This window comes from Sinohyriopsis cumingii, chromosome 7, assembly GCF_028554795.1.
Source record: "Sinohyriopsis cumingii isolate HCF-2022 chromosome 7, ASM2855479v2, whole genome shotgun sequence".
Taxonomy (NCBI): domain Eukaryota; kingdom Metazoa; phylum Mollusca; class Bivalvia; order Unionida; family Unionidae; genus Sinohyriopsis; species Sinohyriopsis cumingii.
Window position 1 is genome coordinate 47,055,760 of NC_142967.1, and position 23,371 is coordinate 47,079,130.

The following is a 23,371-nucleotide window of genomic DNA, read 5'->3' on the forward strand; positions in this document are numbered from 1 at the left end:
AGTACAAATGTTTCTCACTATGTGTAGCCTTTATTGTGACATAAATAATAACCTTCTAAAGGAATATGGATGTAGGAGGATTCAAATAAAGTGAATAACTGCCATTTAAAGGTGGCCTAGTGGTTAGAGCATCCATCTCGGAAGCAGGATGACTTATACTATGCCAAATTCCAATTGTCTAGCTCAAGTGTCTTTCAACTAATTGTACTTGATTAGTAATGGATGCCAGTAGAGATAGTGTAGCTGATGTCTGTAGAGATAGTGTAGCTGCAAACAGATGTCTGTAGAAATAATACAAATTGTAACAGAAGGCAGTAGACACAGTGTAAGAGGTAATAAATATTGGTAGAAATAGTGTACTTGGCAATACAGTAATACCTCGTGCATTCATGTTTCTGGATTCCCGAATTCACGGATTCGCGAAATTTTCATTGGTACCCTCTACGTACATGTTTTCTTTATTTTATTGAATTGTACCTTCATTATATGACTTCTGTGACATATGAAGTTTACCCTGTTTACCTTCCTGACAATGACAAAGAAAACGTCAGTCATTAAGTTTACAGTCCCATTTGTTACTTGGTTTTACCTTACTGTGAGTGCAAAAGAAGATGGCAGCCAATGAATTAGTATAGGGGTAATATTAGTATACATGTACCGTACTGTAAATGCGCTAGTGTGGCAAATACCCATTAGGTGATACTGTACTCTATTTTTACATCAACCATTTATTTCTCTTTTTAAGGGTAATGTATTAAGCTAACTTTTAAATGAAATTAAAGTGTTTTGGGAGCATGATTTGGGTCATATTTAGGGTTTAAACCCTAGAAATAAGCATTTATTAGCATTTTTAGTGACTTGTACCAAACATTCGCGATTCCTCCTGATCCGTGACTGGTTCTGGAACCTAACCTCGCGACTGTTCGAGGTATTACTGTATATGTCAGTAGCGATAATGCAAATCAAGATCACACATGCAGTCAGGGTTTTACCTCAAGATTGAATAGTATTGTGGTGCACCTTTACATAAGCAATACAGAGACATTATAAAGCCAGGATCTGCTCAAGAGGTACCACCATAAAAAGATACCTTGACAACACAGGAGAGTTAAATTGGTTCTTTTTATCAATCATTCAACTGTCCATAATCTAATTCAGTTCTTCATGACAACAAATTTAGATCAGTATCCTGTGTGATTATGATTAAAAAGTGTTAATCATAATCACAGAGGAACCTAGCATCTCATCACTTGCATCCACCACCAAGTAATAATATATCCCCCTAAAAAACATAACTGAATGGAAAAAACTAGAACAAAAATATTAATATTGATGACATTGCTCTTGACACATAAACAGTAATACCTAAGTCTACAAATAAAATAATTTATTACATAGTAAAAACATTTCAATAGGAACATAAATGCAGTGAATGCACATTTAGTGCAAAGTGAATTTGCATTGTATGTTGAAACCTGAACAACAAATTATAAAGAGATAATGAATCATGGAGACAATGAAGTGACTGTTGCAGTCTAAAGAGATAATGAATCATGGCGACAGTGAAGTGACTGTTGCAGTCTAAAGAGATAATGAATCATGCAGACAGTGAAGTGACTGTTGCAGTCTAAAGAGGTTTTGTAACGAATCATGGAGACAATGAAGTGACTGTTACAGTCTAAAGAGGTTTTGTAATGAATCACAGAGACAATGAAATGAATGTTGCAGTCTAAAAAGGTTTTGTAATGAATCATGGAGACAATGAAGTGACTGTTGCAGTCTAAAGAGGTTTTGTAATGAATCACAGAGACAATGAAATGACTGTTGCAGTTTAAAAAGGTTTTGTAATGCATCATGGAGACAATGAAGTGACTGTTGCAGTCTAAAGAGGTTTTGTAATGAATCATGGAGACAGTGAAGCGACTGTTGCAGTCTGTCTAAAGAGATAATGAATCATGGAGACAGTGAAGTGACTGTTGCAGTCTAAAGAGATAATGAATTATGGAGACAATGAAGTGATGGTTGCAGTCTAAAAAGGTTTTGTAATGAATCATGGAGACAATGAAATGACTGTTGCAGTCTAAAGAGATAATGAATCATGAAGACAATGAAGTGATTGTTGCAGTCTAAAGAGGTTTTGTAATGAATCATGGAGACAATGAAGTGACTGTTGCAGTCTAAAGAGATAATGAATTATGGAGACAATGAAGTGATGGTTGCAGTCTAAAAAGGTTTTGTAATGAATCACAGAGACAATGAAGTGACTGTTGCAGTCTAAAGAGTTTTTATAATGAATCATGGAGACAGTGAAGTGACTGTTGTAGTCTAAAGAGATAATGAATCATGGAAACAATTAAGTGACTCTAAAGACTGGTTTTGTAATGAATCATAGAGACAATGAAGCGACTCTAAAGACTGGTTTTGTAATGAATCATGGAGACAATGAAGTGACTCTAAAGACTGGTTTTGTAATGAATCATGGAGACAATGAAGTGACTCTAAAGACTGGTTTTGTAATGAATCATGGAGACAATGAAGTGACTCTAAAGCGGTTTTGAAATGAATTTAGCTGTACATGGTACGAGCCACATCTCATGTCTCAGTTTAAAAGAATTGATACCAAACATGATGCAGCATGTATTATTAATTAGTTTAAAACTAATCCTTCAGTAATTACATTGAAACTAATCCTAATCAGTCCAAAAAGTAAATGCAAATCTGGTTATTAAACTCTGTTGGTCAACTAACCTTCAATACAGGCTTTGCCCCATTCTTGATCAGTGCCTCTACCTGGTGCTGAATTATGATCTGGAAGGCCTCGTATACGCTCCATGGTCGACCAAGGTCATGCTTGATTTCCACTGATAAAAACAAGTTTATAGATATGCAGAGAAATTGTAATATATCATTTTTATTATGGTTTCATAATGCGATTAAACAAAATTTGTTTGCAACAAATCTTTGTCTAAGATCTGTATAGTCCTGAAAATGGAATAAGTTATCTCTAGTGCATCAAGTAAGCAGTAGGGTAAGGTGTTCAAATTCTAACCACTGACAGTGTATTAAATTTGCTGCAGGGTAGGATGGCCAAATTCCGACCTGTAGATTAATTCCAAACACTAACATTAAGTGCTACTGATATAAGATATTTCACAATAGCTACATGCAAAATTGCCTGTCTTGTTTTACACGAAAGAATAGATGAGGCATATTCCAGCACACTGAGAATTCTGATTTACAAATTACTTTATCCCATCATCATTTGCTTCTGCGCTATCACCTCGAAGTGTCGATTCCAAAAGTAACATGTGGATAGCAGAAGCAAGAAAACACATGTCAGATTATGAGGGAGTTAAAACTATGTCAAATATTATGGGTGTGCACAATAATGTCTTGATCTCTAAAAATATATGGAAAAATAAAGAGACAAAATGCAGATTTTATTTCAAGATTTCAGTTGTGGTCAGAATTTCCATAGGTAATATCGACCAGCTAGCTAAGTCGGACCATCCAAGATAACTAATGGGCAAAACAGAACAATTATCACTAATAATGAGCAAATAGCTTTAAGTGGAAAATAAAACATGAATTCACATGTTTCCTTAAGAATTCACATGAAACTATTTTTAAAAGATTTATTTAATTTTCCCTGCAACCTTCTCTCTTCCCCTCTCACTTTCTCTCTCTCTCTCTCTCTCTCTCTCTCTCTCTCTCTCTCTCATATATCTCAACTAATTGGACTGTGTACTCAATAAATGGTTTGTAATTAATAAATGGTTTAACTCTAAGAAATTAATTTTAAAATGATCAATGAACTTATTAGAAAAATGAAAATAATATTCGAATATACAGAAATGATTCAATACATTCTGTAGTGGTTGACCATTGTTCTCTTTTGTGGACACAATTAATCTTATTGCTGACAGAATTACCAACTTGTTGCTAAAAATTACTCATCATGGATAGAATTACCCATGTGGATGTCATATTTACTCATTATAGACAAAACCACCCATTCTGAGATCAAAACTGCTCATCATTGACAGAATTACTCTTGCTGTGGACAAAATTGCCCACTTCATACAATAGATAAGAGATCTCAAACACACAGCCCATGGAGCTGGCCCACAACAACACCTGGAATTTGTTGTAAAATAATTAATAATAATAAAAAATTCTTCATAGCCAGGCATTTTTGATACAAAATTAAATGTTACATCATTTACTTCCTGTTTCCAACATTTCAACTGGCTACCTTTTATATGAGCCACTTTCACTGTATGAAAAAGTTCCAGTGATGCGGCCCTCAGGCCAATGTACTAGTCCTCATGTGGCCCACATGGTGATCTGAGTTTATGATCCCTGCCCTAGATATAACCTAGCTATGAATAAAATGAGTATGCTTACTTACTTGCTGAGTACATTTCGATAGCTCAAAGATGGAGAATATAAGTAGGGACAATCTATTTTCTGATAGGGATTTAATCTAACAATATATATTTACCCACATGCTTTCTCCACCACAAACATAGAATTAATGATGATATAACTATTAACTAATAGTACCTAAACAATGTGTACCATGCTGTGTCTGAGACAACTCTCCTTTGTGATTGGTCAGTATTATGTATGGCATTATTTATGTGATTTGAGAAGTGTATGCTAGCATACTTTGATTGCAAAGAAACTAATCTCATAGATCAATTTTCCCCTTTCATTTAACTAAGTCTGGAAATAATATATTTTATAATATCATAGAATCGATGATGAAAAATAATGATACTTGTGTCTTTCTTTTGGAATATGACATTTTTTTTCATACACTGAGAGACGGAACATTTTTGACTGTGCAGAGTCATCAGCCAATTTATTTACAACTGATTCTACAAATGCCACACTATAAAAAGAAGGTAAGATGTCAACAGGGGTCGCAAATTAAGATTTCCCTTTTGTGATTCTGAAATGGTTGCCTATAGTCATATCAAACATGAGAGGTTGTTGTTGTTGTTGCTGTTGCTGTAGGGTTTAACACCACTTTTTAGCACATGATAGGCTATACATGGCAGCCAGAATTAATGGAGGAAGAACCCGGGAAAACCCTGGAAAGAACCACCGATCCACGAGAAGCTATGGCAAACTTTCTCACATATCCACATTGGCTGAATCTGAGACTCGAACCCAGAGAGACAGAGAGAGAAGTGAGATGGCAGTGATCCGTAACAGAAAACGCTTTAGACCACTCAGCCACTCGGGGCCCTTGTTGTTGTTGTTGTAGGGTTGACACCATTTTTTAGTACAAGATAGGCTATACATGGCGGCCAGTATTAATGGTGAAGGAAGAACCGGGGAAAACCCCAGAAAGAAGCACCAACCCACGAGAAGCTACTAGCAGGCTTTCTTACATAACCACACTGGCCGAGCCCAAAACTAAAACACATGCAGACAGAGCTGAAATGGCAGTGATCCATAATGGTGAGCGCTTTAGATCACTAGGCCACTCGGGGGACCCACAGGAGAGGTCGTAAAGGTTCAAACTGTTCATAAGTAATAGATGGCATTATTAAAAAGCAGTCTCATCTTTTAATTTATTCTCTCCAGCATTTTTCCTGTTTTTCATGTTCAATTTTAACTGAATAGGGCATAAAATAATTAATTTTAAAATAATAATTAATTTCAAAACATTGTATCTTCAAAAAAACACCTGTGAAATATTCTAAATAGCTCATAAAGCTGCTGAATAGTAATTTTACTCAGGCAAGCATATATGTTCACATATTCATATATATTAGATATAAATTTATTGCCACTAACTAGTGGAAAAATGAAAACTTGGGTACCTTTGATTAATTGTGTATGAACTTGACTCTTGATCTTTTAAGAGTCATACTTGGATTCTCATGCAGTGATTGAATTTTAAAATATTTACAAATACTGTCACTTGCTCTCCCTCATAGATCATTGACACGTCACCTCTGTCTCTGTAGGTTTCAGCCATGGCTCAGCATACATAGGTATGTGAGAAAGCTTGCCAGTAGCTTCCCATGGGTCAGTAGTTCTTCCCATGTTCTTCTTCCACCAAATATACTGGCTACCAACCCGCAAAACCACAATCATCACCTCAATAGTTTGAGATGAATTCAAATTTTCCAGACTGTACTGCAAAACATTTCATTACATTTCTGAGATTCACTGCATAATTAACACAATTCTTAAATAACAATAGGTCTGACAAAATGCTGCAGAGCATTTATTATGTGTACACTAGTCTAAATGCACAGCATAAATCTTTTTAGTTTAGACTGAGTTGTTTCATAGAGTCATTTCAAAAATATGCAAAATTGTGAATATTTCATATAATTTCAGAATAGGCAGAGTTGCATAATTGATGCAACTCTGCCTATTGATGCATACCATCAATTATTTATGATCAAAATTTAAGCTAAGTTGCTGCATAGCAATGATTATTCTATAATAGGCAAAATCCTGTATATCATTATTAGATTGGTCAGGTTGCTACACTGCATAAATTCTTAACTGCAGTAAGCTAAGTCTTTGCATTGTGACTCTCCAGTCAAGCAATAATTGTTTTACTTCAGGATAATTCACTGCTTAGTAAAAGAATTCTTACCAAGGTTCAGAATTAGTTTACATCTGGATCTGAATTGAAATCAAATACATGTACATGCAATTCAGTTATGTAAAGCTGTAAACTGTATAATGTGATCAAGTTAAATACATGTCAATGTTATGGTAATTTACTTAAAGAATGACAGACTTTTTCACAAAAAATGAACTTCATTTTGTCAGATCATCAAGTGGTAACTATTTGAAGCAGCACTGTTGACCAAAGGAATTTTTTAATTTAACCAACTGGAAATCCTGCGAGATCAACAAGGGAACTTACTCTTGTTATATGATATGAAACTGTTTATTAATCATAATTATTTTGTGTTCAAAATAAAAAAAATTTAATCAGTACTCTGTGCTCTAGGAAATAACCAGTTATCAATATTTTAAAACTCCACTGTCAGAAATTCCTTGACCTTTCCAAACATTTCAAGACTTAAAGAAATTCAATGACTTTCAAGGCCCTTGAAATTTTTTTTTTTATTCCAAAACTTTTCCAGAATTCCAGGACCTGCAGGAACCCTGTTCAACTTATCAGCACCCCAACATATATCCGATGAATGATAACCACTCATCTTTTGATAGCTGTTAGGTTTAGCTACATAAAGGTGATGTAAAGTCCCCAACCTCTGATGAGGCAAAATAAATCGTTATGACCAAAATGATAATATATCGATGCATGTGCTCAACATAACATATTACTGAGGTCAGAGTAGTGATTGAAATGTGTAGTGGCTAGGTGATCTCACGAGCAGGCCAGGTTCTGGAGCCTATTTCATCTCACATGAGCTTACATACTCGAATCCAATGAGATGGTTCAATAGGTCTCAGCCAAAATGATCAAAGGAAGAATATTTTCGATACAGATTGTGACCCTGCAAAAATGTCATATCAGTGACCTGGAGCCTCTGGGTGACTAACAAATGTCATGCATCTAGATAATGTGTTCCCAAGGAATAGATCCATGCAAGTTCATGAAGCCTAAGATCAGGTGAAAGGGGCAAGCTTATAGAGATAAGCTTGGCTGCTATTACTATTTTGTGCATGAACTCCCAAAGTACTGCACCCTTTCCGATATATGAACTGCCATCATTGAGAGCTGTCCTGTCTTAAATCTCAGAAGGTTTAAACATTGCATATTGTGCCAATTAACATGCATTTTCGCATCATAAACTGCTAGTTATAAATGAGCCTTTACCATGCTAAAAATGCCATGACAGGCAGCCAACACCCTGCCTGACTGGTAGTATGGGAAAAATGGTTTTAAAGGTGATAATAAAATTAGTATTGCTTTTTTTGTAATATGATTGCAATCCTCCAATGGGACTCTTTTAGTTTATATTTCTATTTGTTAAATTCATAAACATGAACATTAATGATGACAGCATTCAATACAAAATGTTGTGCTGTAAAGAATACAAATACCCTATTCCTTCAAAAAGATTTTTGTATCTCAATACACATTCAAATTATGTACCCCTAACCTGGCTCTCCATACTTAAAAGTACAATTACTTTAAATCAAAACTGAAAATAACTGAAGAGGAATAGATATTCTTCTGTAGCAAACTGAATCATGATGTCTGGACTGGAGTCACATGATAAACTATTTGTTGATCACATGACAAAATCCTTCTGTACAAAGGCAGAAGTTCCAATCCTGAATCATGGTTCAACACTGGCTTCCCGTGTTATCTTTCTTCACCAAGTACTCTGATGCTATCCCACAAAACAGTATGCAAATGCTGAACTGTAGTTCCAGACTGGAACTTCCACATTTGTACAGAAGGATTCTGTCATGTGATCAACATTTAGCTGATCATGTAACTCCAGTCCAGACATCATTCCTCTCATGAAGGCCTTGTGATACGGTCAAAAGCTGAGGAGTCATGATTTAGTTTCTTACAGAAAAGTATCTATTCCTGTTCATTAACTATAAATGGCTAAAGCAGGAAACAATATTCACTGTTGATCTGAATATGACTGAATGTTCTCTATTTCAATAAATTCAGCAATTGATATATCTATGATGAATGTATCATTTATATTCACACTGGTAATACTCATGAAAATTTAGTATCCATACCATTTTACTAAAATAAATGTTGCTTTCTGAAAACCATCTACATTTTCCTTATTTTTATCACCTTTCTCCATTTGTTTTTCTGACTTTTCTTTGATCAGACTGGCATAATTAACTTCTTTCAGCATCTCTTCTTCTCTTTCTTCAACTCGTATATCCTGTGGGGTAAAACATTATTAATGAGCAGATTCAATTAAATTATCTGTCTCACCTGCAAATGGAATTATGAGGGTGCTGCAATCTGCTAACAAAGCGTAAGACTGGAATGTAAGCATGTAAAGGGTATAAACTTTAGGAATATCCTACTGTTAAATTAAAGTCTGACATGACTGCAGCAACTGAGGTAGCAGTTATATGACTTGAATGCATCAACTGAAGAAGAGGTTATATGACTAATACACCAAATGAGGTAGAGGTTTTTTGACTTTAAAACTCTTAAACCAGGGAGCTACAAATCCACATGTTGGACTCCCATCACAAGCTCAAATTCAACCCAGACAAGCTCAGGTTTGCAAGGAAAAGAGGAATACAATATGCAATAAATGTAATTTAAAAGGGGGTGATCTGGGTCAAATGCATAAAACAGTCTGTCAAACTAGTTTACTAACAAAGGGCCATGTTCAGTTCCAAATTCTTTATTTTCCACAAGATTTATATCCTGCAATTTCACCATAATAATATATCATCACCTTTATTTTGCATTTCTGTATAAGGCATTCTTCTACTACATAACTAGCCACAGTTTCTTTCCTCTTTTGTATGTGTCATTTCCATCTTGAAATCAATGTCAAGGTCAGTCTCAGATTTTCTCACACAGATATTATAATGTGATTATTTACTATTTAAAGCATCGTTACGGTGGCGTAGTGGTAGAGTGTCCACTACGGATGTGGAAGGTTGCTGGTTCGAACCCTGGCCGAGTCATATCAAAGACTTTTAAAAATGGTACTAACAGCTGCCTCACTTGGTGCTCAGCATTAAGTGGTTAGGGTTAGGACTGGTTGGCCTGGTGTCAGGATCATGTGACTGGGTGGGACATCATGCTACATGTCTGCAGCATGATGCCTCAGTACTAAACATCACTATAAACTGTCACACTGCAGACATCGTAGCGATATGACTGAAAAATTGTTAAAGCTACATTGCAAATCTAAATCACACACACGCTATTTAAAGCAAACTTTGAAAAATAAGGAATAAATATTTATCTTTAAACTTATCTGTTACATGTTAATTGTAATATTTGTACATGTATCTGGGATTTGCCAATTTCAGGTTTGAAGTAGGCCTCTGGCAATTTGTCTTTTTGCCAACTCTTATCAACTGGCTTGTCAGAGATTAATCTGATGCAGCTGGGCAATTCCATAGCGAATAGGTTTTAACTGTCAATAATAAAACTTGTAAGATTTCTTTAATGGGTGTGTTTGGAAATATAACTCTATTCATTAACCAAAAGGAGGATTTCATTAAAATCATGACTGATGTTACATAAATGTAGTACCCACAAGGGGTATTATGATCTGTTGTTTATGTGATAATTACAAAGACAAATACTTACCTAATGCTTGTCCAACAATTAAATGGACACAAAAAGGGATGTTAAATCATTTTTAAACATCAGACTGTCAATGCTGACATAAATCATTACATGCCTAATATGTACCATACAATGACATCAGATGGAAATGCATTGACATGTACTGGTACCACACAATGACATCAGAAAGAAATGTATTGACATGTACTGGTACCACACAATGACACCAAAAAGAAATGCACTTACATGTACTGGTACCACACAATGACACCAGAAAGAAATGTACTGACATGTAATGGTACCACACAATGACACCAAAAAGAAATGTACTGACATATACTGGTACCACACAATGACACCAAAGAGAAATGTAATGACATGTACTGGTACCACACAATGATACCAAAAAAGAAATGTATTGACATGTACTAATACCATACAATGACACCAGAAAGAAATGTACTGACATGTACTGGTACCACACAATGACACCAAAAAGAAATGTATTGACAATTAAAATATTAGTCATGAACTTTCTTATAAAAACTTGTGTTATCACAAACAAAAAAGTCAATGACTTTGTTAAGACTTTTATGTAACCATGCTTATACCTGAGATTGTGTACTGCAAGTTGTACAATAGAACAGGCCATGCTCTTCATTAAATTCGGTGTCTCCACACACTGTACAAGTTGGCATTTCACTGCTCTTATTTCACTGAGATTTATACAATGTAAACTTCAAACCACAACTGAAAATAAAAAGCAATTCAAAGGTAATTAAAATTCATTTACTGCTGTAATGAAAATAATTTTTGACAATAGTCGGATTAAATTTTTCTGTATGTAGACCTCGTTAACATTTATAGACTACCATACATACTTGCTTATAAGTCAAGTCCTAGAGCAAACAACATGGACCTTGATCTGTCTCTGCATAATGCACCAGAAGATCTGGGTGTACGTTCACTGTTCTGCTGATTAGTCCTAAAAAGACCTGCACTTAACAGATGTGCCTGCATATTATGTGATGGTAGAATTGGGTCTGTGCAGTTTACAGTTACCGGTAGATCCAACTCCTACTCCTAAGTGGCCATAGAAAGTACCAGTTTCATATGCAAAGAAACAGCCCCCGAAATGTGTTTCTTACTCACATTTCAGGCAAAAATGACAAAAACCTCCAGGGGTTAATGAGTTAAGTAAATGGATTAATCCTTTACATGTGAGCATAAATAAATAATTTCAAGCAGTCCATTGTTCATTATTGTTGATGTTGTTAATGAGATGAGTCTGCAATCCTATCCAGAAAACAAAATAAACTTTATAAAGTTTCTAGCTATAATGCTGGGATTTACAAATTTAAAGAAGTGGGAAAGCTGACTGGAAAATTGAACTGCTTTTCGCTTTTCTAACTGGATCTGCATTCTAAACCTTTCTCATCACCAACAAGAGAGAAATAAAATATAATATCGAATATTTTATTTTATCGTTTCTGGGACAAGCAGATAAAATCTATTTTCCAATGATGCTGTATATATTTACTTTTCTCCCTTTCTCCAAGTGTAATATATCATCAACGTTTGTTGAAGGAATATTGAGTTGAACTGAAGTTATTGTGCCAAAAACAAATGAAAAAATGGAAAATAGATACAGAAGCATTTTCAGGAAATGTTCAAGAATATCTTATATACGTTGCAGTCGAAAATGATAGTGTTGTACAGCTTAGACTGTAATTGCTTTAGTCTGACATTACGTTCTGAAATATAAATTTCTATCTGAATAAAATCCTAAGACAATGAAGAGGATACATTATAAAAATAAATTGATCTACATGTCGGTTACTTGAAATGCGATGGTAGCCGAGGCTTGCCGACGTTGGATAAAGTATAATTTAAGCTTCTTACACGAAACGAATCTGTTTCATACACAGGTGCTCGACGCGAGCTTGATGTTAAAAAATAATAATAAAGTAAAAAAATCATACAGAGTGACAAAAATACCTTAGATTACCCCGATGACCCGTTCTGACATAGGACCCTCTCTATCATAATATATAAGACACAGGTGCTCGACGCGAGCTTGATGTTAAGAAAAAAACCAATCATCTAAAGGAAAAAAATCATACAGAGTGACAAAAATACCTTAGATTACCCCGATGACCCGTTTTGACATAGGACCCTCTCTATCATAATATATAAGAGAGAAGGTACGGAACTTCCAAATACTTCGCTCCACCCATGACCCTCGATTTCCTTCTGCTATTTCCGTCTTTCACGACTATATTATATGACTTGTTTTACTTCTGAGATATTTTTCTATCCATCAAGCTATCATTGACTTTTCTGCGTTGTACCAAACTGAAGTTACGGGCTCCGAAACGTGCGATTTTCGCGAAGTTTTCCTTTGTGGACACTTCCGTGCTCATCTGAAAACCGGTGACAAGAGCGATATGGGCAATGTTTTCAACTCTATGGTGCATCCCTTCTTGAATTACAGAACAGCGGTAGATGCAAAAGTAAGTTTTTTTTACTTACCATTAACTCGATTCAACTTTAGGAATCCTGTTCCATGCAAGTATTATACACTGTCTTCTTCGCTGCACAATATTGGGCTCCAACTTGGAATACGCCATTTCTCGAGAAATTGCGCGCAACAACTTGGAATTTCTAATTGTTGCGCTCTTTCTCGAGAAATTGCGTGGTAGTTGGCTCCAACTTGGAATAGCCATTTCTCGAGAAATTGCGTGCAACAACCTGGAATTCCACATTAATCGGCGTCTTTACTTTTGTAAATTCTAAGCACTAGTCTGCTATTTAATTATTTCATATTAGTTTTCAATGATTTATATATTTGTTTAAAATCTTTATATTTATTTAATCTGATGTTTGTTTCCATGGCATTTTTTTTGTAAATTCTAAGCACTAGTCTGCTATTTAATTATTTCATATTAGTTTTCAATGATTTATATATTTGTTTAAAATCTTTATATTTATTTAATCTGATTTTTGTTTCCATGACATTTTTTTATATGTTAAATATGTTTCCAAAAAATATTTGTGCTTAAAATATATGTAAAAAAATTTAATAAAATAATAATATATTTTATTTAGATGTATTTTGTATTCTTTGTTTCTTTTGCCATTGTTTTTACAAATTAATCCTTTTAAATACTATTGTAACTCTAGGAAAGGTCTTGAAACATATGCATGCAACATTTTGGAATTTAGTACTGGATTGATGGATTTAAATGTAGAAAATGTCTCAAGTGGAGATGTAGCACAAAATTAAAATCTGGAACATATTAAACATCTCAAGAGACTATTAATGTTGCCCCATAGGGTTATATTTCACAGCCTTGGGTGTTTATTCTAAGTTGTTGCATCATGTCACCATACTTTGTTTTTAAAATTTTCGTTCTGAAAAGACTAATTTCAAGGTAGGAGATACCTAGAGGGGAGATGTTGCATAACATTAATAGTAGGAAGATATTAAATGTCCAAAGTATCTATTAATATTGATCCATAGACTTGTATTTCACAGTTATGGGGGTTAACTTCAGTGAATGTTGTGTGATGCATACATGCCATTTTTAAAAAAATTAATCCTTTAAAATTATATTGTAAATATAGGAAAAGTCTTAAACGGAGTTGTTGCAGATATTGAATATTTGGAACATATTAAAGGTCTAAGGATCTTGCTATTGTTGTCCCACTGAACTTATTGGAGTTATTCCAAGTTGTTGCATGATGCTTGCATGCAACATTTTGGAATTTAGTACTGGAAAGATGGATTTAAATGTAGAAAATGTCTCAAGCGGAGATGTAGCACAAAATTAAAATCTGGAACATATTGAACATCTCAAGAGACTATTAATGTTGCCCCATAGGGTTATATTTCACAGCCTCGGGTGTTTATTCTAAGTTGTTGCATCATGTCACCACACTTTTTTTTAAAAATTTTAGTTCTGAAAAGACTAATTTCAAGGTAGGAGATACCTAGAGGGGAGATGTTGCATAACATTAATAGTAGGAAGATATTAAATGTCCAAAGTATCTATTAATATTGATCCATAGACTTGTATTTCACAGTTATGGGGGTTAACTTCAGTGAATGTTGTGTGATGCATACATGCCATTTTTAAAAAAATTAATCCTTTAAAATTATATTGTAAATATAGGAAAAGTCTTAAACGGAGTTGTTGCAGATATTGAATATTTGGAACATATTAAAGGTCTAAGGATCTTGCTATTGTTGTCCCACTGAACTTATTGGAGTTATTCCAAGTTGTTGCATGATGCTTGCATGTAACATTTTGGAATTTAGTACTGGAAAGATGGATTTAAATGTAGAAAATGTCTCAAGCGGAGATGTAGCATAAAATTAAAATCTGGAACATATTGAACATCTCAAGAGACTATTAATGTTGCCCCATAGGGTTATATTTCACAGCCTCGGGTGTTTATTCTAAGTTGTTGCATCATGTCACCACACTTTTTTTTAAAAATTTTAGTTCTGAAAAGACTAATTTCAAGGTAGGAGATACCTAGAGGGGAGATGTTGCATAACATTAATAGTAGGAAGATATTAAATGTCCAAAGTATCTATTAATATTGACCCATAGACTTGTATTTCACAGTTATGGGGGTTAACTTCAGTGAATGTTGTGTGATGCATACATGCCATTTTTAAAAAAATTAATCCTTTAAAATTATATTGTAAATATAGGAAAAGTCTTAAACGGAGTTGTTGCAGATATTGAATATTTGGAACATATTAAAGGTCTAACGATCTTGCTATTGTTGTCCCACTGAACTTATTGGAGTTATTCCAAGTTGTTGCATGATGCTTGCATGCAACATTTTGGAATTTAATACTGGAAAGATGGATGGATGGCCAGTATGCTATGAGTGTCTTGTGTATATAATACTTTTAAATTCTAAAAATAATCAGAAATGACCTGTGTCCCTCTAAATTTTATCAAGAAAAGAAAGAAAGAAATGAAAGGGAAGGAAAGAAAGAGGAGCATTATGTTTATTAGTTTATTAGTAAGCATCGAGTTTCCCATTTTATACATGGTTGGTTAAATTTTATTGATTTAGTTGTATTATGTGTGAGGTACCAGAGGATCATTGACTGCAAAATAGGTAGGATTCATTTTCTCAAACAACAACTAGGTTATTATTTTAATTATTTTATTTGTGATATTATTTACAGCTGTATAAACTTTAAAAAAAACAGCAAGATATACACATATCAAGAACAAATTTTCTGCTGACAACTGTCTTGGATGAGAACTTCAGCCTCAAGGTAGGAGATTCCTTCAACAGCTGCCATCAGGTGTATCAGTACCTTGAAGTAAATTTTAATAAAAACACATTATACAAGATCACAGAGTTTATAGTTACCACAATGAAAGCGTGTGGTCAGGTAATAAAAATAGATAAGTATTATAGGAGTCCTCCATGAGGAAAGTACAGACAAGGACGTTATGGGGCTATGTCACATGGCGCTACGTGAAGTGAACAGACCCATAAAAGAGTCTGGAGAAGAAGAAAAAACTCAAATGGACAACATATTTTATAGATATACCTTCATCAGATTACCTGTACCCCTCCCTTTATTTCTTCTTCCTTTACACATACTAACATAATGCAGCTGCAATGCTGCGCCAATACCCCGAAAGGGAAAACTATTGAGAATTTTTTCCCGACCTTTTGGCATATTTTAAAATGGGTGGACATGCTCTAGATGGGAGATATACAACAAATATTGACAATGCCCAATTCACATTTGACCTTTAGTGAGGTCCGGATATTTTCAGTATTTCAAGTCACATTTCATTATTCTTCACAAGGTAACAACATGCATAAACAAAGTGGTTCCAGTGGTGGTATTTCATTCTTTGTAGGTCTAGGAAAAATAGTAAATATAATTGCTTGCTTTTTGTCTTCTTTACCTCAGGAAACAGCACTAAGTCGATTATTTTGGTGTTCATTGGATTTAGAATCAATTCCTCTATGAACTTTCGTAGGGCTGTAACCTGGAAGCAAAAAATCAACAATTGTATCATTCACTTCAGTTCATTCTTGTTTACAAAAATTTTAGTGAGTGAAAGTCATGAAACTACTTTGAAACCTAGTTTGTCCATCATGAACAATAAAATTATTCACATAATGAGAGGTAAAAGCTATTATCTCAATACAGTCCTGGTTGAGCCTTGTACTTGATCATGATGTGCTCGAACAAAATCTATACTTGAACTTTTTGAAAGCAGGCCATGAGCTGATCATTGGATAATTTATATTATTAACATCACCATACTAACTTCATAACACATGTAGGGTCATGTATGTTTTGCAACACAATTTCTAGTTATCTGCCGTCATTATTGTATAGATGTAAATTATAATATGCATACTTACTACACTTTCATTTGGAATATTCAGGCCAGAGCAGAGGGTCAGTCTCCGGACCACATGTGAGGACCTGCTGTCCAAATCTCTCATTCTCCATGACTTTGATGTCTTTGAACATGTTTTGACCACAACATTCTATCAAATAAGTATAAAAAAGTAACATTTATTACAAAGGTTCTTTTTTAGAAGGCTCCCATGTACAATGTTATCTAGATTATAGTTTCAGCATAAGTCTCTGTTATAATATTATGTTGAGGGTGTGCATTTTCGGCATCTTGTGGAAAACTGACAAATACTGGCTTGTGCAGAATAACCAATTTTTATTATCACTAATCCATGTTATAGCAATACAGAGTTGTGACCCACTGTCAAGAAATTGCTACCTACCTTGAGTTGACTTCTCTGCTTTTTCAAAAATACACTGACCAAGGATGTATTATTGAACACTGGAAACCTGAAAGTTAACAAAATGTAGCTATTATACATTCATACAGTAATTGATATATCAAGCATCATCATATTCATTATCATCCTGGATTTTCTGCATTAACAAGATATTGGCATTATGCAAGTAATGTTGCCCCCCAGGTAATACCACTTTGTAAAAGAATTATATTTTAGTGTATAATGCAATAAACAATAAAGATACTAATTCTGACTTACTGTTTCCATGTGAATGGATGGATTCTATCACAGTAACTTTCAAACTCTTACTAATCTCACTTACTGTTTCAACTGGAATGGACGGATTTTATCACATCCACATGTGAATTCCTTTTCTTGGTAGTGTTTAAAACTGTGTCTGCCTATGCAGGCACAGTGTGCCCATCGACAGCACACAATACAAGCCACCCATCCCATGCTGTCATCTTCAGTGCAAACTCCAAAAGAGTCACAGATGCACATGTCCATTGCATCTTTTTCTTTTGGTGTGAATGGTATGGCTGGTACCAGGTGACTGAGCCTGAAATAGGAAATGGAATCAAGCATACATACACTACCATCTACCGTATACATTATGTGTCATAAGAAAAATCGACATGATACAAATATGAACATTAATAATGTTCAATGACATACAGCAACACATTCATATGTCATTGAAGATAGCCATTGTTTCAATGGAGTACAGTAGTTTTAAAGAAAAGTAGGTGCAGGCAGTTTCTCCACTATTCATGGTGGAACTGAAAAGGTATTATTAATAAAAGTACTAGAAATTGTATGGGCGTACGAATACCGAATATTCCCATCAACAGATGGCAACTCTACTGGTACTTTAAGCAGGATGATCTCTTCTCCAATGCCAAATATTTCTTGGGGATAAATGTCTTCATTATAGTTTCTAACGGTGATCTTTTTCCAGAGTAACCCAGCCAAAGACATGAACTGTACCTGGGCTGTAAATAGAAATTATTTTGGGCATAAGCGATACAAAGTAAAACATGTTTATTACGTTTTTGTTTATTCAGGACCTAATGTTCATTGCATATCTTGTCATCAATATTTGCTATAATTTTACAAGGATTCATTACTTCATTACGCCTTCAGGTATGTTACTTCTATAATAACTATTTGTAAACAGTAGATCCATGAATGCAACAAGCTATGTTTTGATCAAAGTAGACAGTTAGCCAAATAACTTAGGGTATGTTTTTGAACGTGTTTCTGGATTATATTTGATATGCCCCTCTTAAGACAGCTACTAATGATCATGGTTTACCTTGCACAACATTAAAATCCTTACCCCTAAATCATATGAAAATTTTTATGTACACCAGCGTAGTCAAATATTATTAATTACCAGAGTCTGTGCCTTTGAGGGTTGCAAACAGTTCTTTTTCTATGGCTGTCTTTACCAGGTGTCGTGGCTGCTGCATCATGGTGGTATCATCGGAAATGTTAGCTGTTGTGGACCTATTGACCCATGCCACAGCATCATTCCAGTCCATGATTCCTTCCATCACCGGAATAATGCCAATAAAACTGTTATAGATACTACAATAGTATTAGATAACATGATGATATGATTAGATACAATTAGAGATACTATAAAGAATGTGATAAACCGGGCTAATTGTGATAGTGGCCCAAAGTTTTTTCTTTTCATTGATAATCCTATTTCAGACCTATAATAACTAGAAGGAAAACTGGTAAATAAAAACAAACACATCTTATCTTTTCAGATTAAAATGGCACATGCATTGTCAACCTTAAGAGAATGCTACCTGGATTGTATGGAATTTATTAAGCCATAAACAGTTTATTAATACACATATTAACGTTTTCTATTATTTCACAAAATTTGATAGTTTAAGTTTTTTGATGGCAAAATGAGATCAGAGAGTAGTTATTAGGATCACCTGATCAACCATTTTCTCGTGGTTAACAATGCCATAGATGGCAGCTGCAAGGCGAAGAAAAACTGTCTTCTTAGCGTGACCCCAAAGGACCAGAGAGTTGGAGTTAAACAGACAACTGGTATCATCCACAGATGTCTGGAACACTGTGTGTGATGACCGTATGTCCAGAGGAATGAACTGGATAAAGCTACTCAAAGTAAAAGATTAAATGCTTAATAATACACATTGGTAATTCAACACAAAGCAGATCTGTCCTTAATACTAAATATAAATGTTAACACATGAGCAAAGTGACAGTGTATTAGAGTGTCAGTATTCGCAAGTGATGCTGTAAACTGTATGCATTCAACACATATAACAATGGGAAAAATATGTGAATAATGACTTACAATGGTTTCTTTGTCATTTATATTGGTGTCATTACAGTTTTATCACAAATCTGATATATCTATGCTACAGTGAAGCATTCTTTGTATCACTTTGTAAGTTTTAAACAATACAAACCCATCACCATAGATTCCTAATTTCTTAGCACGGATAATGGGAATGGGTTCCTCTGTTTGCAGGTCAGGCAGTCTCTCAACAATGTACCTTGCAGTAGAACTTAGTGCCTCCCATGATCCTGCATGAGAAATAGCATTCAAGCAGGACTGACATTCAGTTTCTTGAAAACCCTGTAATGATATTAATTCTCTTTTATTTTTTGGTTCATAAGGCAATATTAGCAGTGGGTCAAAAGTGCATAATTCACTCAAATTTGAGAAGAAGAATGTCTGCTTTTGTGGCCATCTTGCTGTATGATATAGTCAATAATTATTGTCTTAAATCCAACACAAACAACCAAAAACAAAAAACATGAAAAGTAAATCTATATAAATTATTTGCTAAAATTTCTGAATAACTTACTGACTCAATTAATTGCTGGACAAAGACCTTGAAGGTGACTGGAATATCACACCGATGGTCTTCTGTCCTACTGTCAAGTTCCTCTGATCCCACGTTTTCTAAGTCCTCTGACCTCGCATTATCATGTTCCGTTCTGAAAATTTCACATACAAGAGATAACATTATAATAAAAGCAATACATACACATACAATCTCAATACAACTGATATCCATAATTTATATTGGTGTAGAATATGTTTTCAAACTTATCTGTATCAGACTCATTTACGTTAAGTTAAAAAAATGTTTGATGAATACAAACCCATTTTGGCAGCATCTACCAGCATGGCAGGCAGCCTGGCACTGAGTCTTGTTCCGGAAACAGATGCAACGCCTGCTCTGGTATCCTACTCTGCAACTGCAAACATCTGCAGGGCATGCAGCTTTGGAGAAGCACATGGAAGCAGTCCTTAAGGAGATGACTTTCTCATCCTTCCAGCCATCCACACTTAGTTCAGGAATGGCTCCTTGGAATGGTAGAAGGGAATTGCCTCTGTATCTGCCTGCAAGCATTCCATATTTGCATCTAAGAAGAATGATAAGAAATATTTACTTTACTTTGCTATGATAGCTAGAAAAAGTCATAACTGATGGCAATCGGATACAATTTCATGTTTTTAGCACAACAAGCAATCTATACCGAATACGAAAACTTGGATCCTTCTCTCCATGTTGGTTCACTACTATTCCAAGGATCCTTTTGCAGTCCGTCTTATGGCGATCAGACCTGGGAACTTTGATGGGCACCAATTCACCAACTTTGAAACGGACAACATCTGGTGCTGGGGCATTCATTCTTCTGGATGCCTCTTGAAGATATGCCTGATTAGCTAATACTCTTCTAGATCGGAGTCTTTCTGTTGTAGCCAGCTCCTCAGGCTTCCATATCCTGTGTGTGGCATTCTGACATATAATAAGAACAAGCATAAATCATTGAATATCATTTATAATGAATGCTAATGTCTTGAATCTTTAAAGCAATGAAAGAAGCAAGATTAAAAGTACATTAGTGTCTGTTTCTTAAGTAATCAGGAATCTTATGACTCTCTAGCTGTACCTAATTAATATCTAATATCATTCACGAAATCTGGTGTCTTTATAATAAGAAATTGGTCTCAAAAAGGAGCAGGAGAACATGTACATCAGTTTTTGTTTCTTAAATAATCAGGAATCTTATGACTCTCTAGCTGTACCTATCATTACACCAGGGGAGATGTGAATGATATCCCCATTCCTTTCCATACACAGTTCGATAGAATGATGCTGTAAGCAGTTAGACTTTTAATGCTTGTACCAACGATCTCAGAAGTAAAACAAGCCATATAGTATGGTCGCGTGCCTTTAAAGACGGAAATAGCAGAAGGAAATCGAGGGTCATGGGTGGAGCGAAGTATTTGGAAGTTCCGTACCTTCTCTCTTATATATTATGATAGAGAGGGTCCTATGTCAGAACGGGTCATCAGGGTAATCTAAGGTATTTTTGTCACTCTGTATGATTTTTTTACTTTAGATTATTATTATTTTTTAACATCAAGCTCGTGTCGAGCACCTGTGATTTAAGAGAGAAGGTATGGAACTTCCAAATACTTCGCTCCACCCATGACCCTCGATTTCCTTCTGCTATTTCCGTCTTTAAAGGCACGCGACCATACTATATGGCTTGTTTTACTTCTGAGATATTTTTCTATCCATCAAGCCATCATTGACTTTTCTGCGTTGTACCAAACTAAAGTTACTTTTTTTTTTTTTAAAAATATTTGTATAATTTAATATATGTTAGAATACACTAAAGTAAGAAACTGCATCCACCACTTTAGTCCAATCTTCTTACAAACCCAGGCCCTGGACTTGTTACTGATTGCAAATTTAACAGACAAATTGCACTCATCAATGCCAATCATGTTAGAGAAAACTTCCCCAACATCTGACATTTTCCTTGCTTTGTCAGTTGAGATGTTTGCAAGGTGTACAAACAAACAGCATTTACTCTTCTGTACTTTACATGTATACATATAGAGTAAACAATTTCTTGTTTGTTTTTCCACAATAACAATAAGAAACATTGCGACCTAGAAGCTATAAATTTATAGCCTGATAACATTATATACAGTAGATGAGCAGTTTCAAATTTCTAGTTCATTTCTCAACTTCAGTTTCTAGAAGAATGTTAAAAAGCTCATTTTCTTCACTTGAATATTGCAGATTCACTAATCAACAAGATGTTCCATCTCTCTCCTAACCTCCATGTTTAGTGCTTCCAGTTCTTTTTTCTTCATATCAAAAAGTTTGTTTATGATGTTCGTTTGTCTTTCAATCTCCAGCCTGATGAATCCTCAACTGTCAGTGATTCTACTGGCCTGCCATTTAGCTTGAGGAATGGACATTTCGGGGAATGTTTCTTGTGCTCAGTCCAAGGATATCATCAGGTTCCCATCCATCTAACTCTTTAAAGCACAGAAAGCAGCATATACCATCAGGCTCTTGCTCTGTCGGGATGTGGAAAAAACCAGCTTTGGCCATCCTATCTGGGTTACAATTACATGTTTGATCAATGGGCCAGTTTTCAAATGTTTTTTGTCTCTTGCTTTCGAAGTGCATGTGAAATGCCTGTTCACTGTAGAAGCGTGACAATTCTTCCATATTCGTCAGTTTTCAAATTTCGCAGTGCGATTTTCGCGAAGTTTTCCTTTGTGGACACTTCCGTGCTCCTATGATAATAAGAATAACCTTATGAGCCAATCATATTTCGGCGTTGACGTTAGTGCCGCCTATTTTGAAAATAGAGATGCATGTATACGATGTGTTGTGCAGTGAAGAAGACAGTGTATAATACTTGCATGGAACAGGATTCCTAAAGTTGAATCGAGTTAATGGTAAGTAAAAAACTTACTTTTGCATCTACCGCTGTTCTGTAATTCAAGAAGGGATGCACCATAGAGTTGAAAACATTGTCCATATCGCTCTTGTCACCGGATTTCAGATGAGCACGGAAGTGTCCACAAAGGAAAACTTCGCGAAAATCGCACGTTCCGGAGCCCGTAACTTCAGTTTGGTACAACGCAGAAAAGTCAATGATGGCTTGATGGATAGAAAAATATCTCAGAAGTAAAACAAGTCATATAATATAGTCGTGAAAGACGGAAATAGCAGCAGGAAATCGAGGGTCATGGGTGGAGCGAAGTATTTGGAAGTTCCGCACCTTCTCTCATATATTATGATAGAGAGGGTCCTATGTCAAAACGGATCATCGGGGTAATCTAAGGTATTTTTGTCACTCTGCATGATTTTTTTCCTTAACATCAAGCTCGCGTCGAGCACCTGTGTGGGCAGGCAATTTCCATTGTAAGAGTACTAGAGTCCCACGCCAGTGGCTACAACCCACTTATCCCTTTAGCAAGCTTCGATC

At 35.1% G+C, this 23,371-nt stretch overlaps 2 protein-coding genes across 6 annotated transcripts in view; both read right to left on the minus strand.

The window, feature by feature from the left end:
• LOC149795147 (TATA box-binding protein-associated factor RNA polymerase I subunit B-like) overlaps positions 1-23,371 on the minus strand; it is a 72,449-nt gene that overhangs the window by 48,810 nt on the left and 268 nt on the right. The window contains exons 1-4 of one of the 2 annotated variants that reach the window (XM_089964868.1): positions 12,779-12,900; positions 10,858-10,996; positions 8,774-8,867; positions 2,749-2,861 (exon numbers count right to left, since the gene is read on the minus strand). In XM_089964868.1, coding sequence (XP_089820994.1) covers positions 2,749-2,861; positions 8,774-8,867; positions 10,858-10,944 — 294 coding nt within the window. In that variant the 5' untranslated portion in view covers positions 10,945-10,996; positions 12,779-12,900. Of the gene's footprint in view, positions 1-2,748; positions 2,862-8,773; positions 8,868-10,857; positions 10,997-12,778; positions 12,901-23,371 lie in introns of those variants that run through there. The other variant, XM_089964869.1, reaches the window with a different exon arrangement.
• LOC149795148 (uncharacterized) lies at positions 15,420-23,370 on the minus strand. Of its 4 annotated transcripts, none has more exons than XM_089964873.1 (8): positions 19,021-19,206; positions 18,462-18,643; positions 17,898-18,057; positions 17,388-17,624; positions 17,048-17,114; positions 16,667-16,795; positions 16,201-16,284; positions 15,420-15,593 (listed from the first exon to the last, which is right to left on the minus strand). In XM_089964873.1, the coding sequence occupies exons 1-8, from the start codon at positions 19,143-19,145 to the stop codon at positions 15,498-15,500; spliced, it is 1,080 nt and encodes a 359-aa protein (XP_089820999.1). In that variant the 5' UTR covers positions 19,146-19,206; the 3' UTR covers positions 15,420-15,497. The 4 variants fall into 4 exon arrangements, with proteins under 4 accessions (XP_089820999.1, XP_089820997.1, XP_089820996.1 ...); XM_089964871.1 differs by lacking the exons at positions 15,420-15,593; positions 16,201-16,284; positions 16,667-16,795; ... (1 more) ...; positions 17,388-17,624; positions 17,898-18,057 and adding exons at positions 19,525-19,694; positions 19,927-20,059; positions 20,228-20,491; ... (1 more) ...; positions 22,206-22,673; positions 22,856-23,370 and having other exon boundaries at positions 18,468-18,643; positions 19,021-19,207; XM_089964870.1 differs by lacking the exons at positions 15,420-15,593; positions 16,201-16,284; positions 16,667-16,795; ... (1 more) ...; positions 17,388-17,624; positions 17,898-18,057 and adding exons at positions 19,525-19,694; positions 19,927-20,059; positions 20,228-20,491; positions 20,606-20,868; positions 22,206-23,370 and having other exon boundaries at positions 18,468-18,643; positions 19,021-19,207.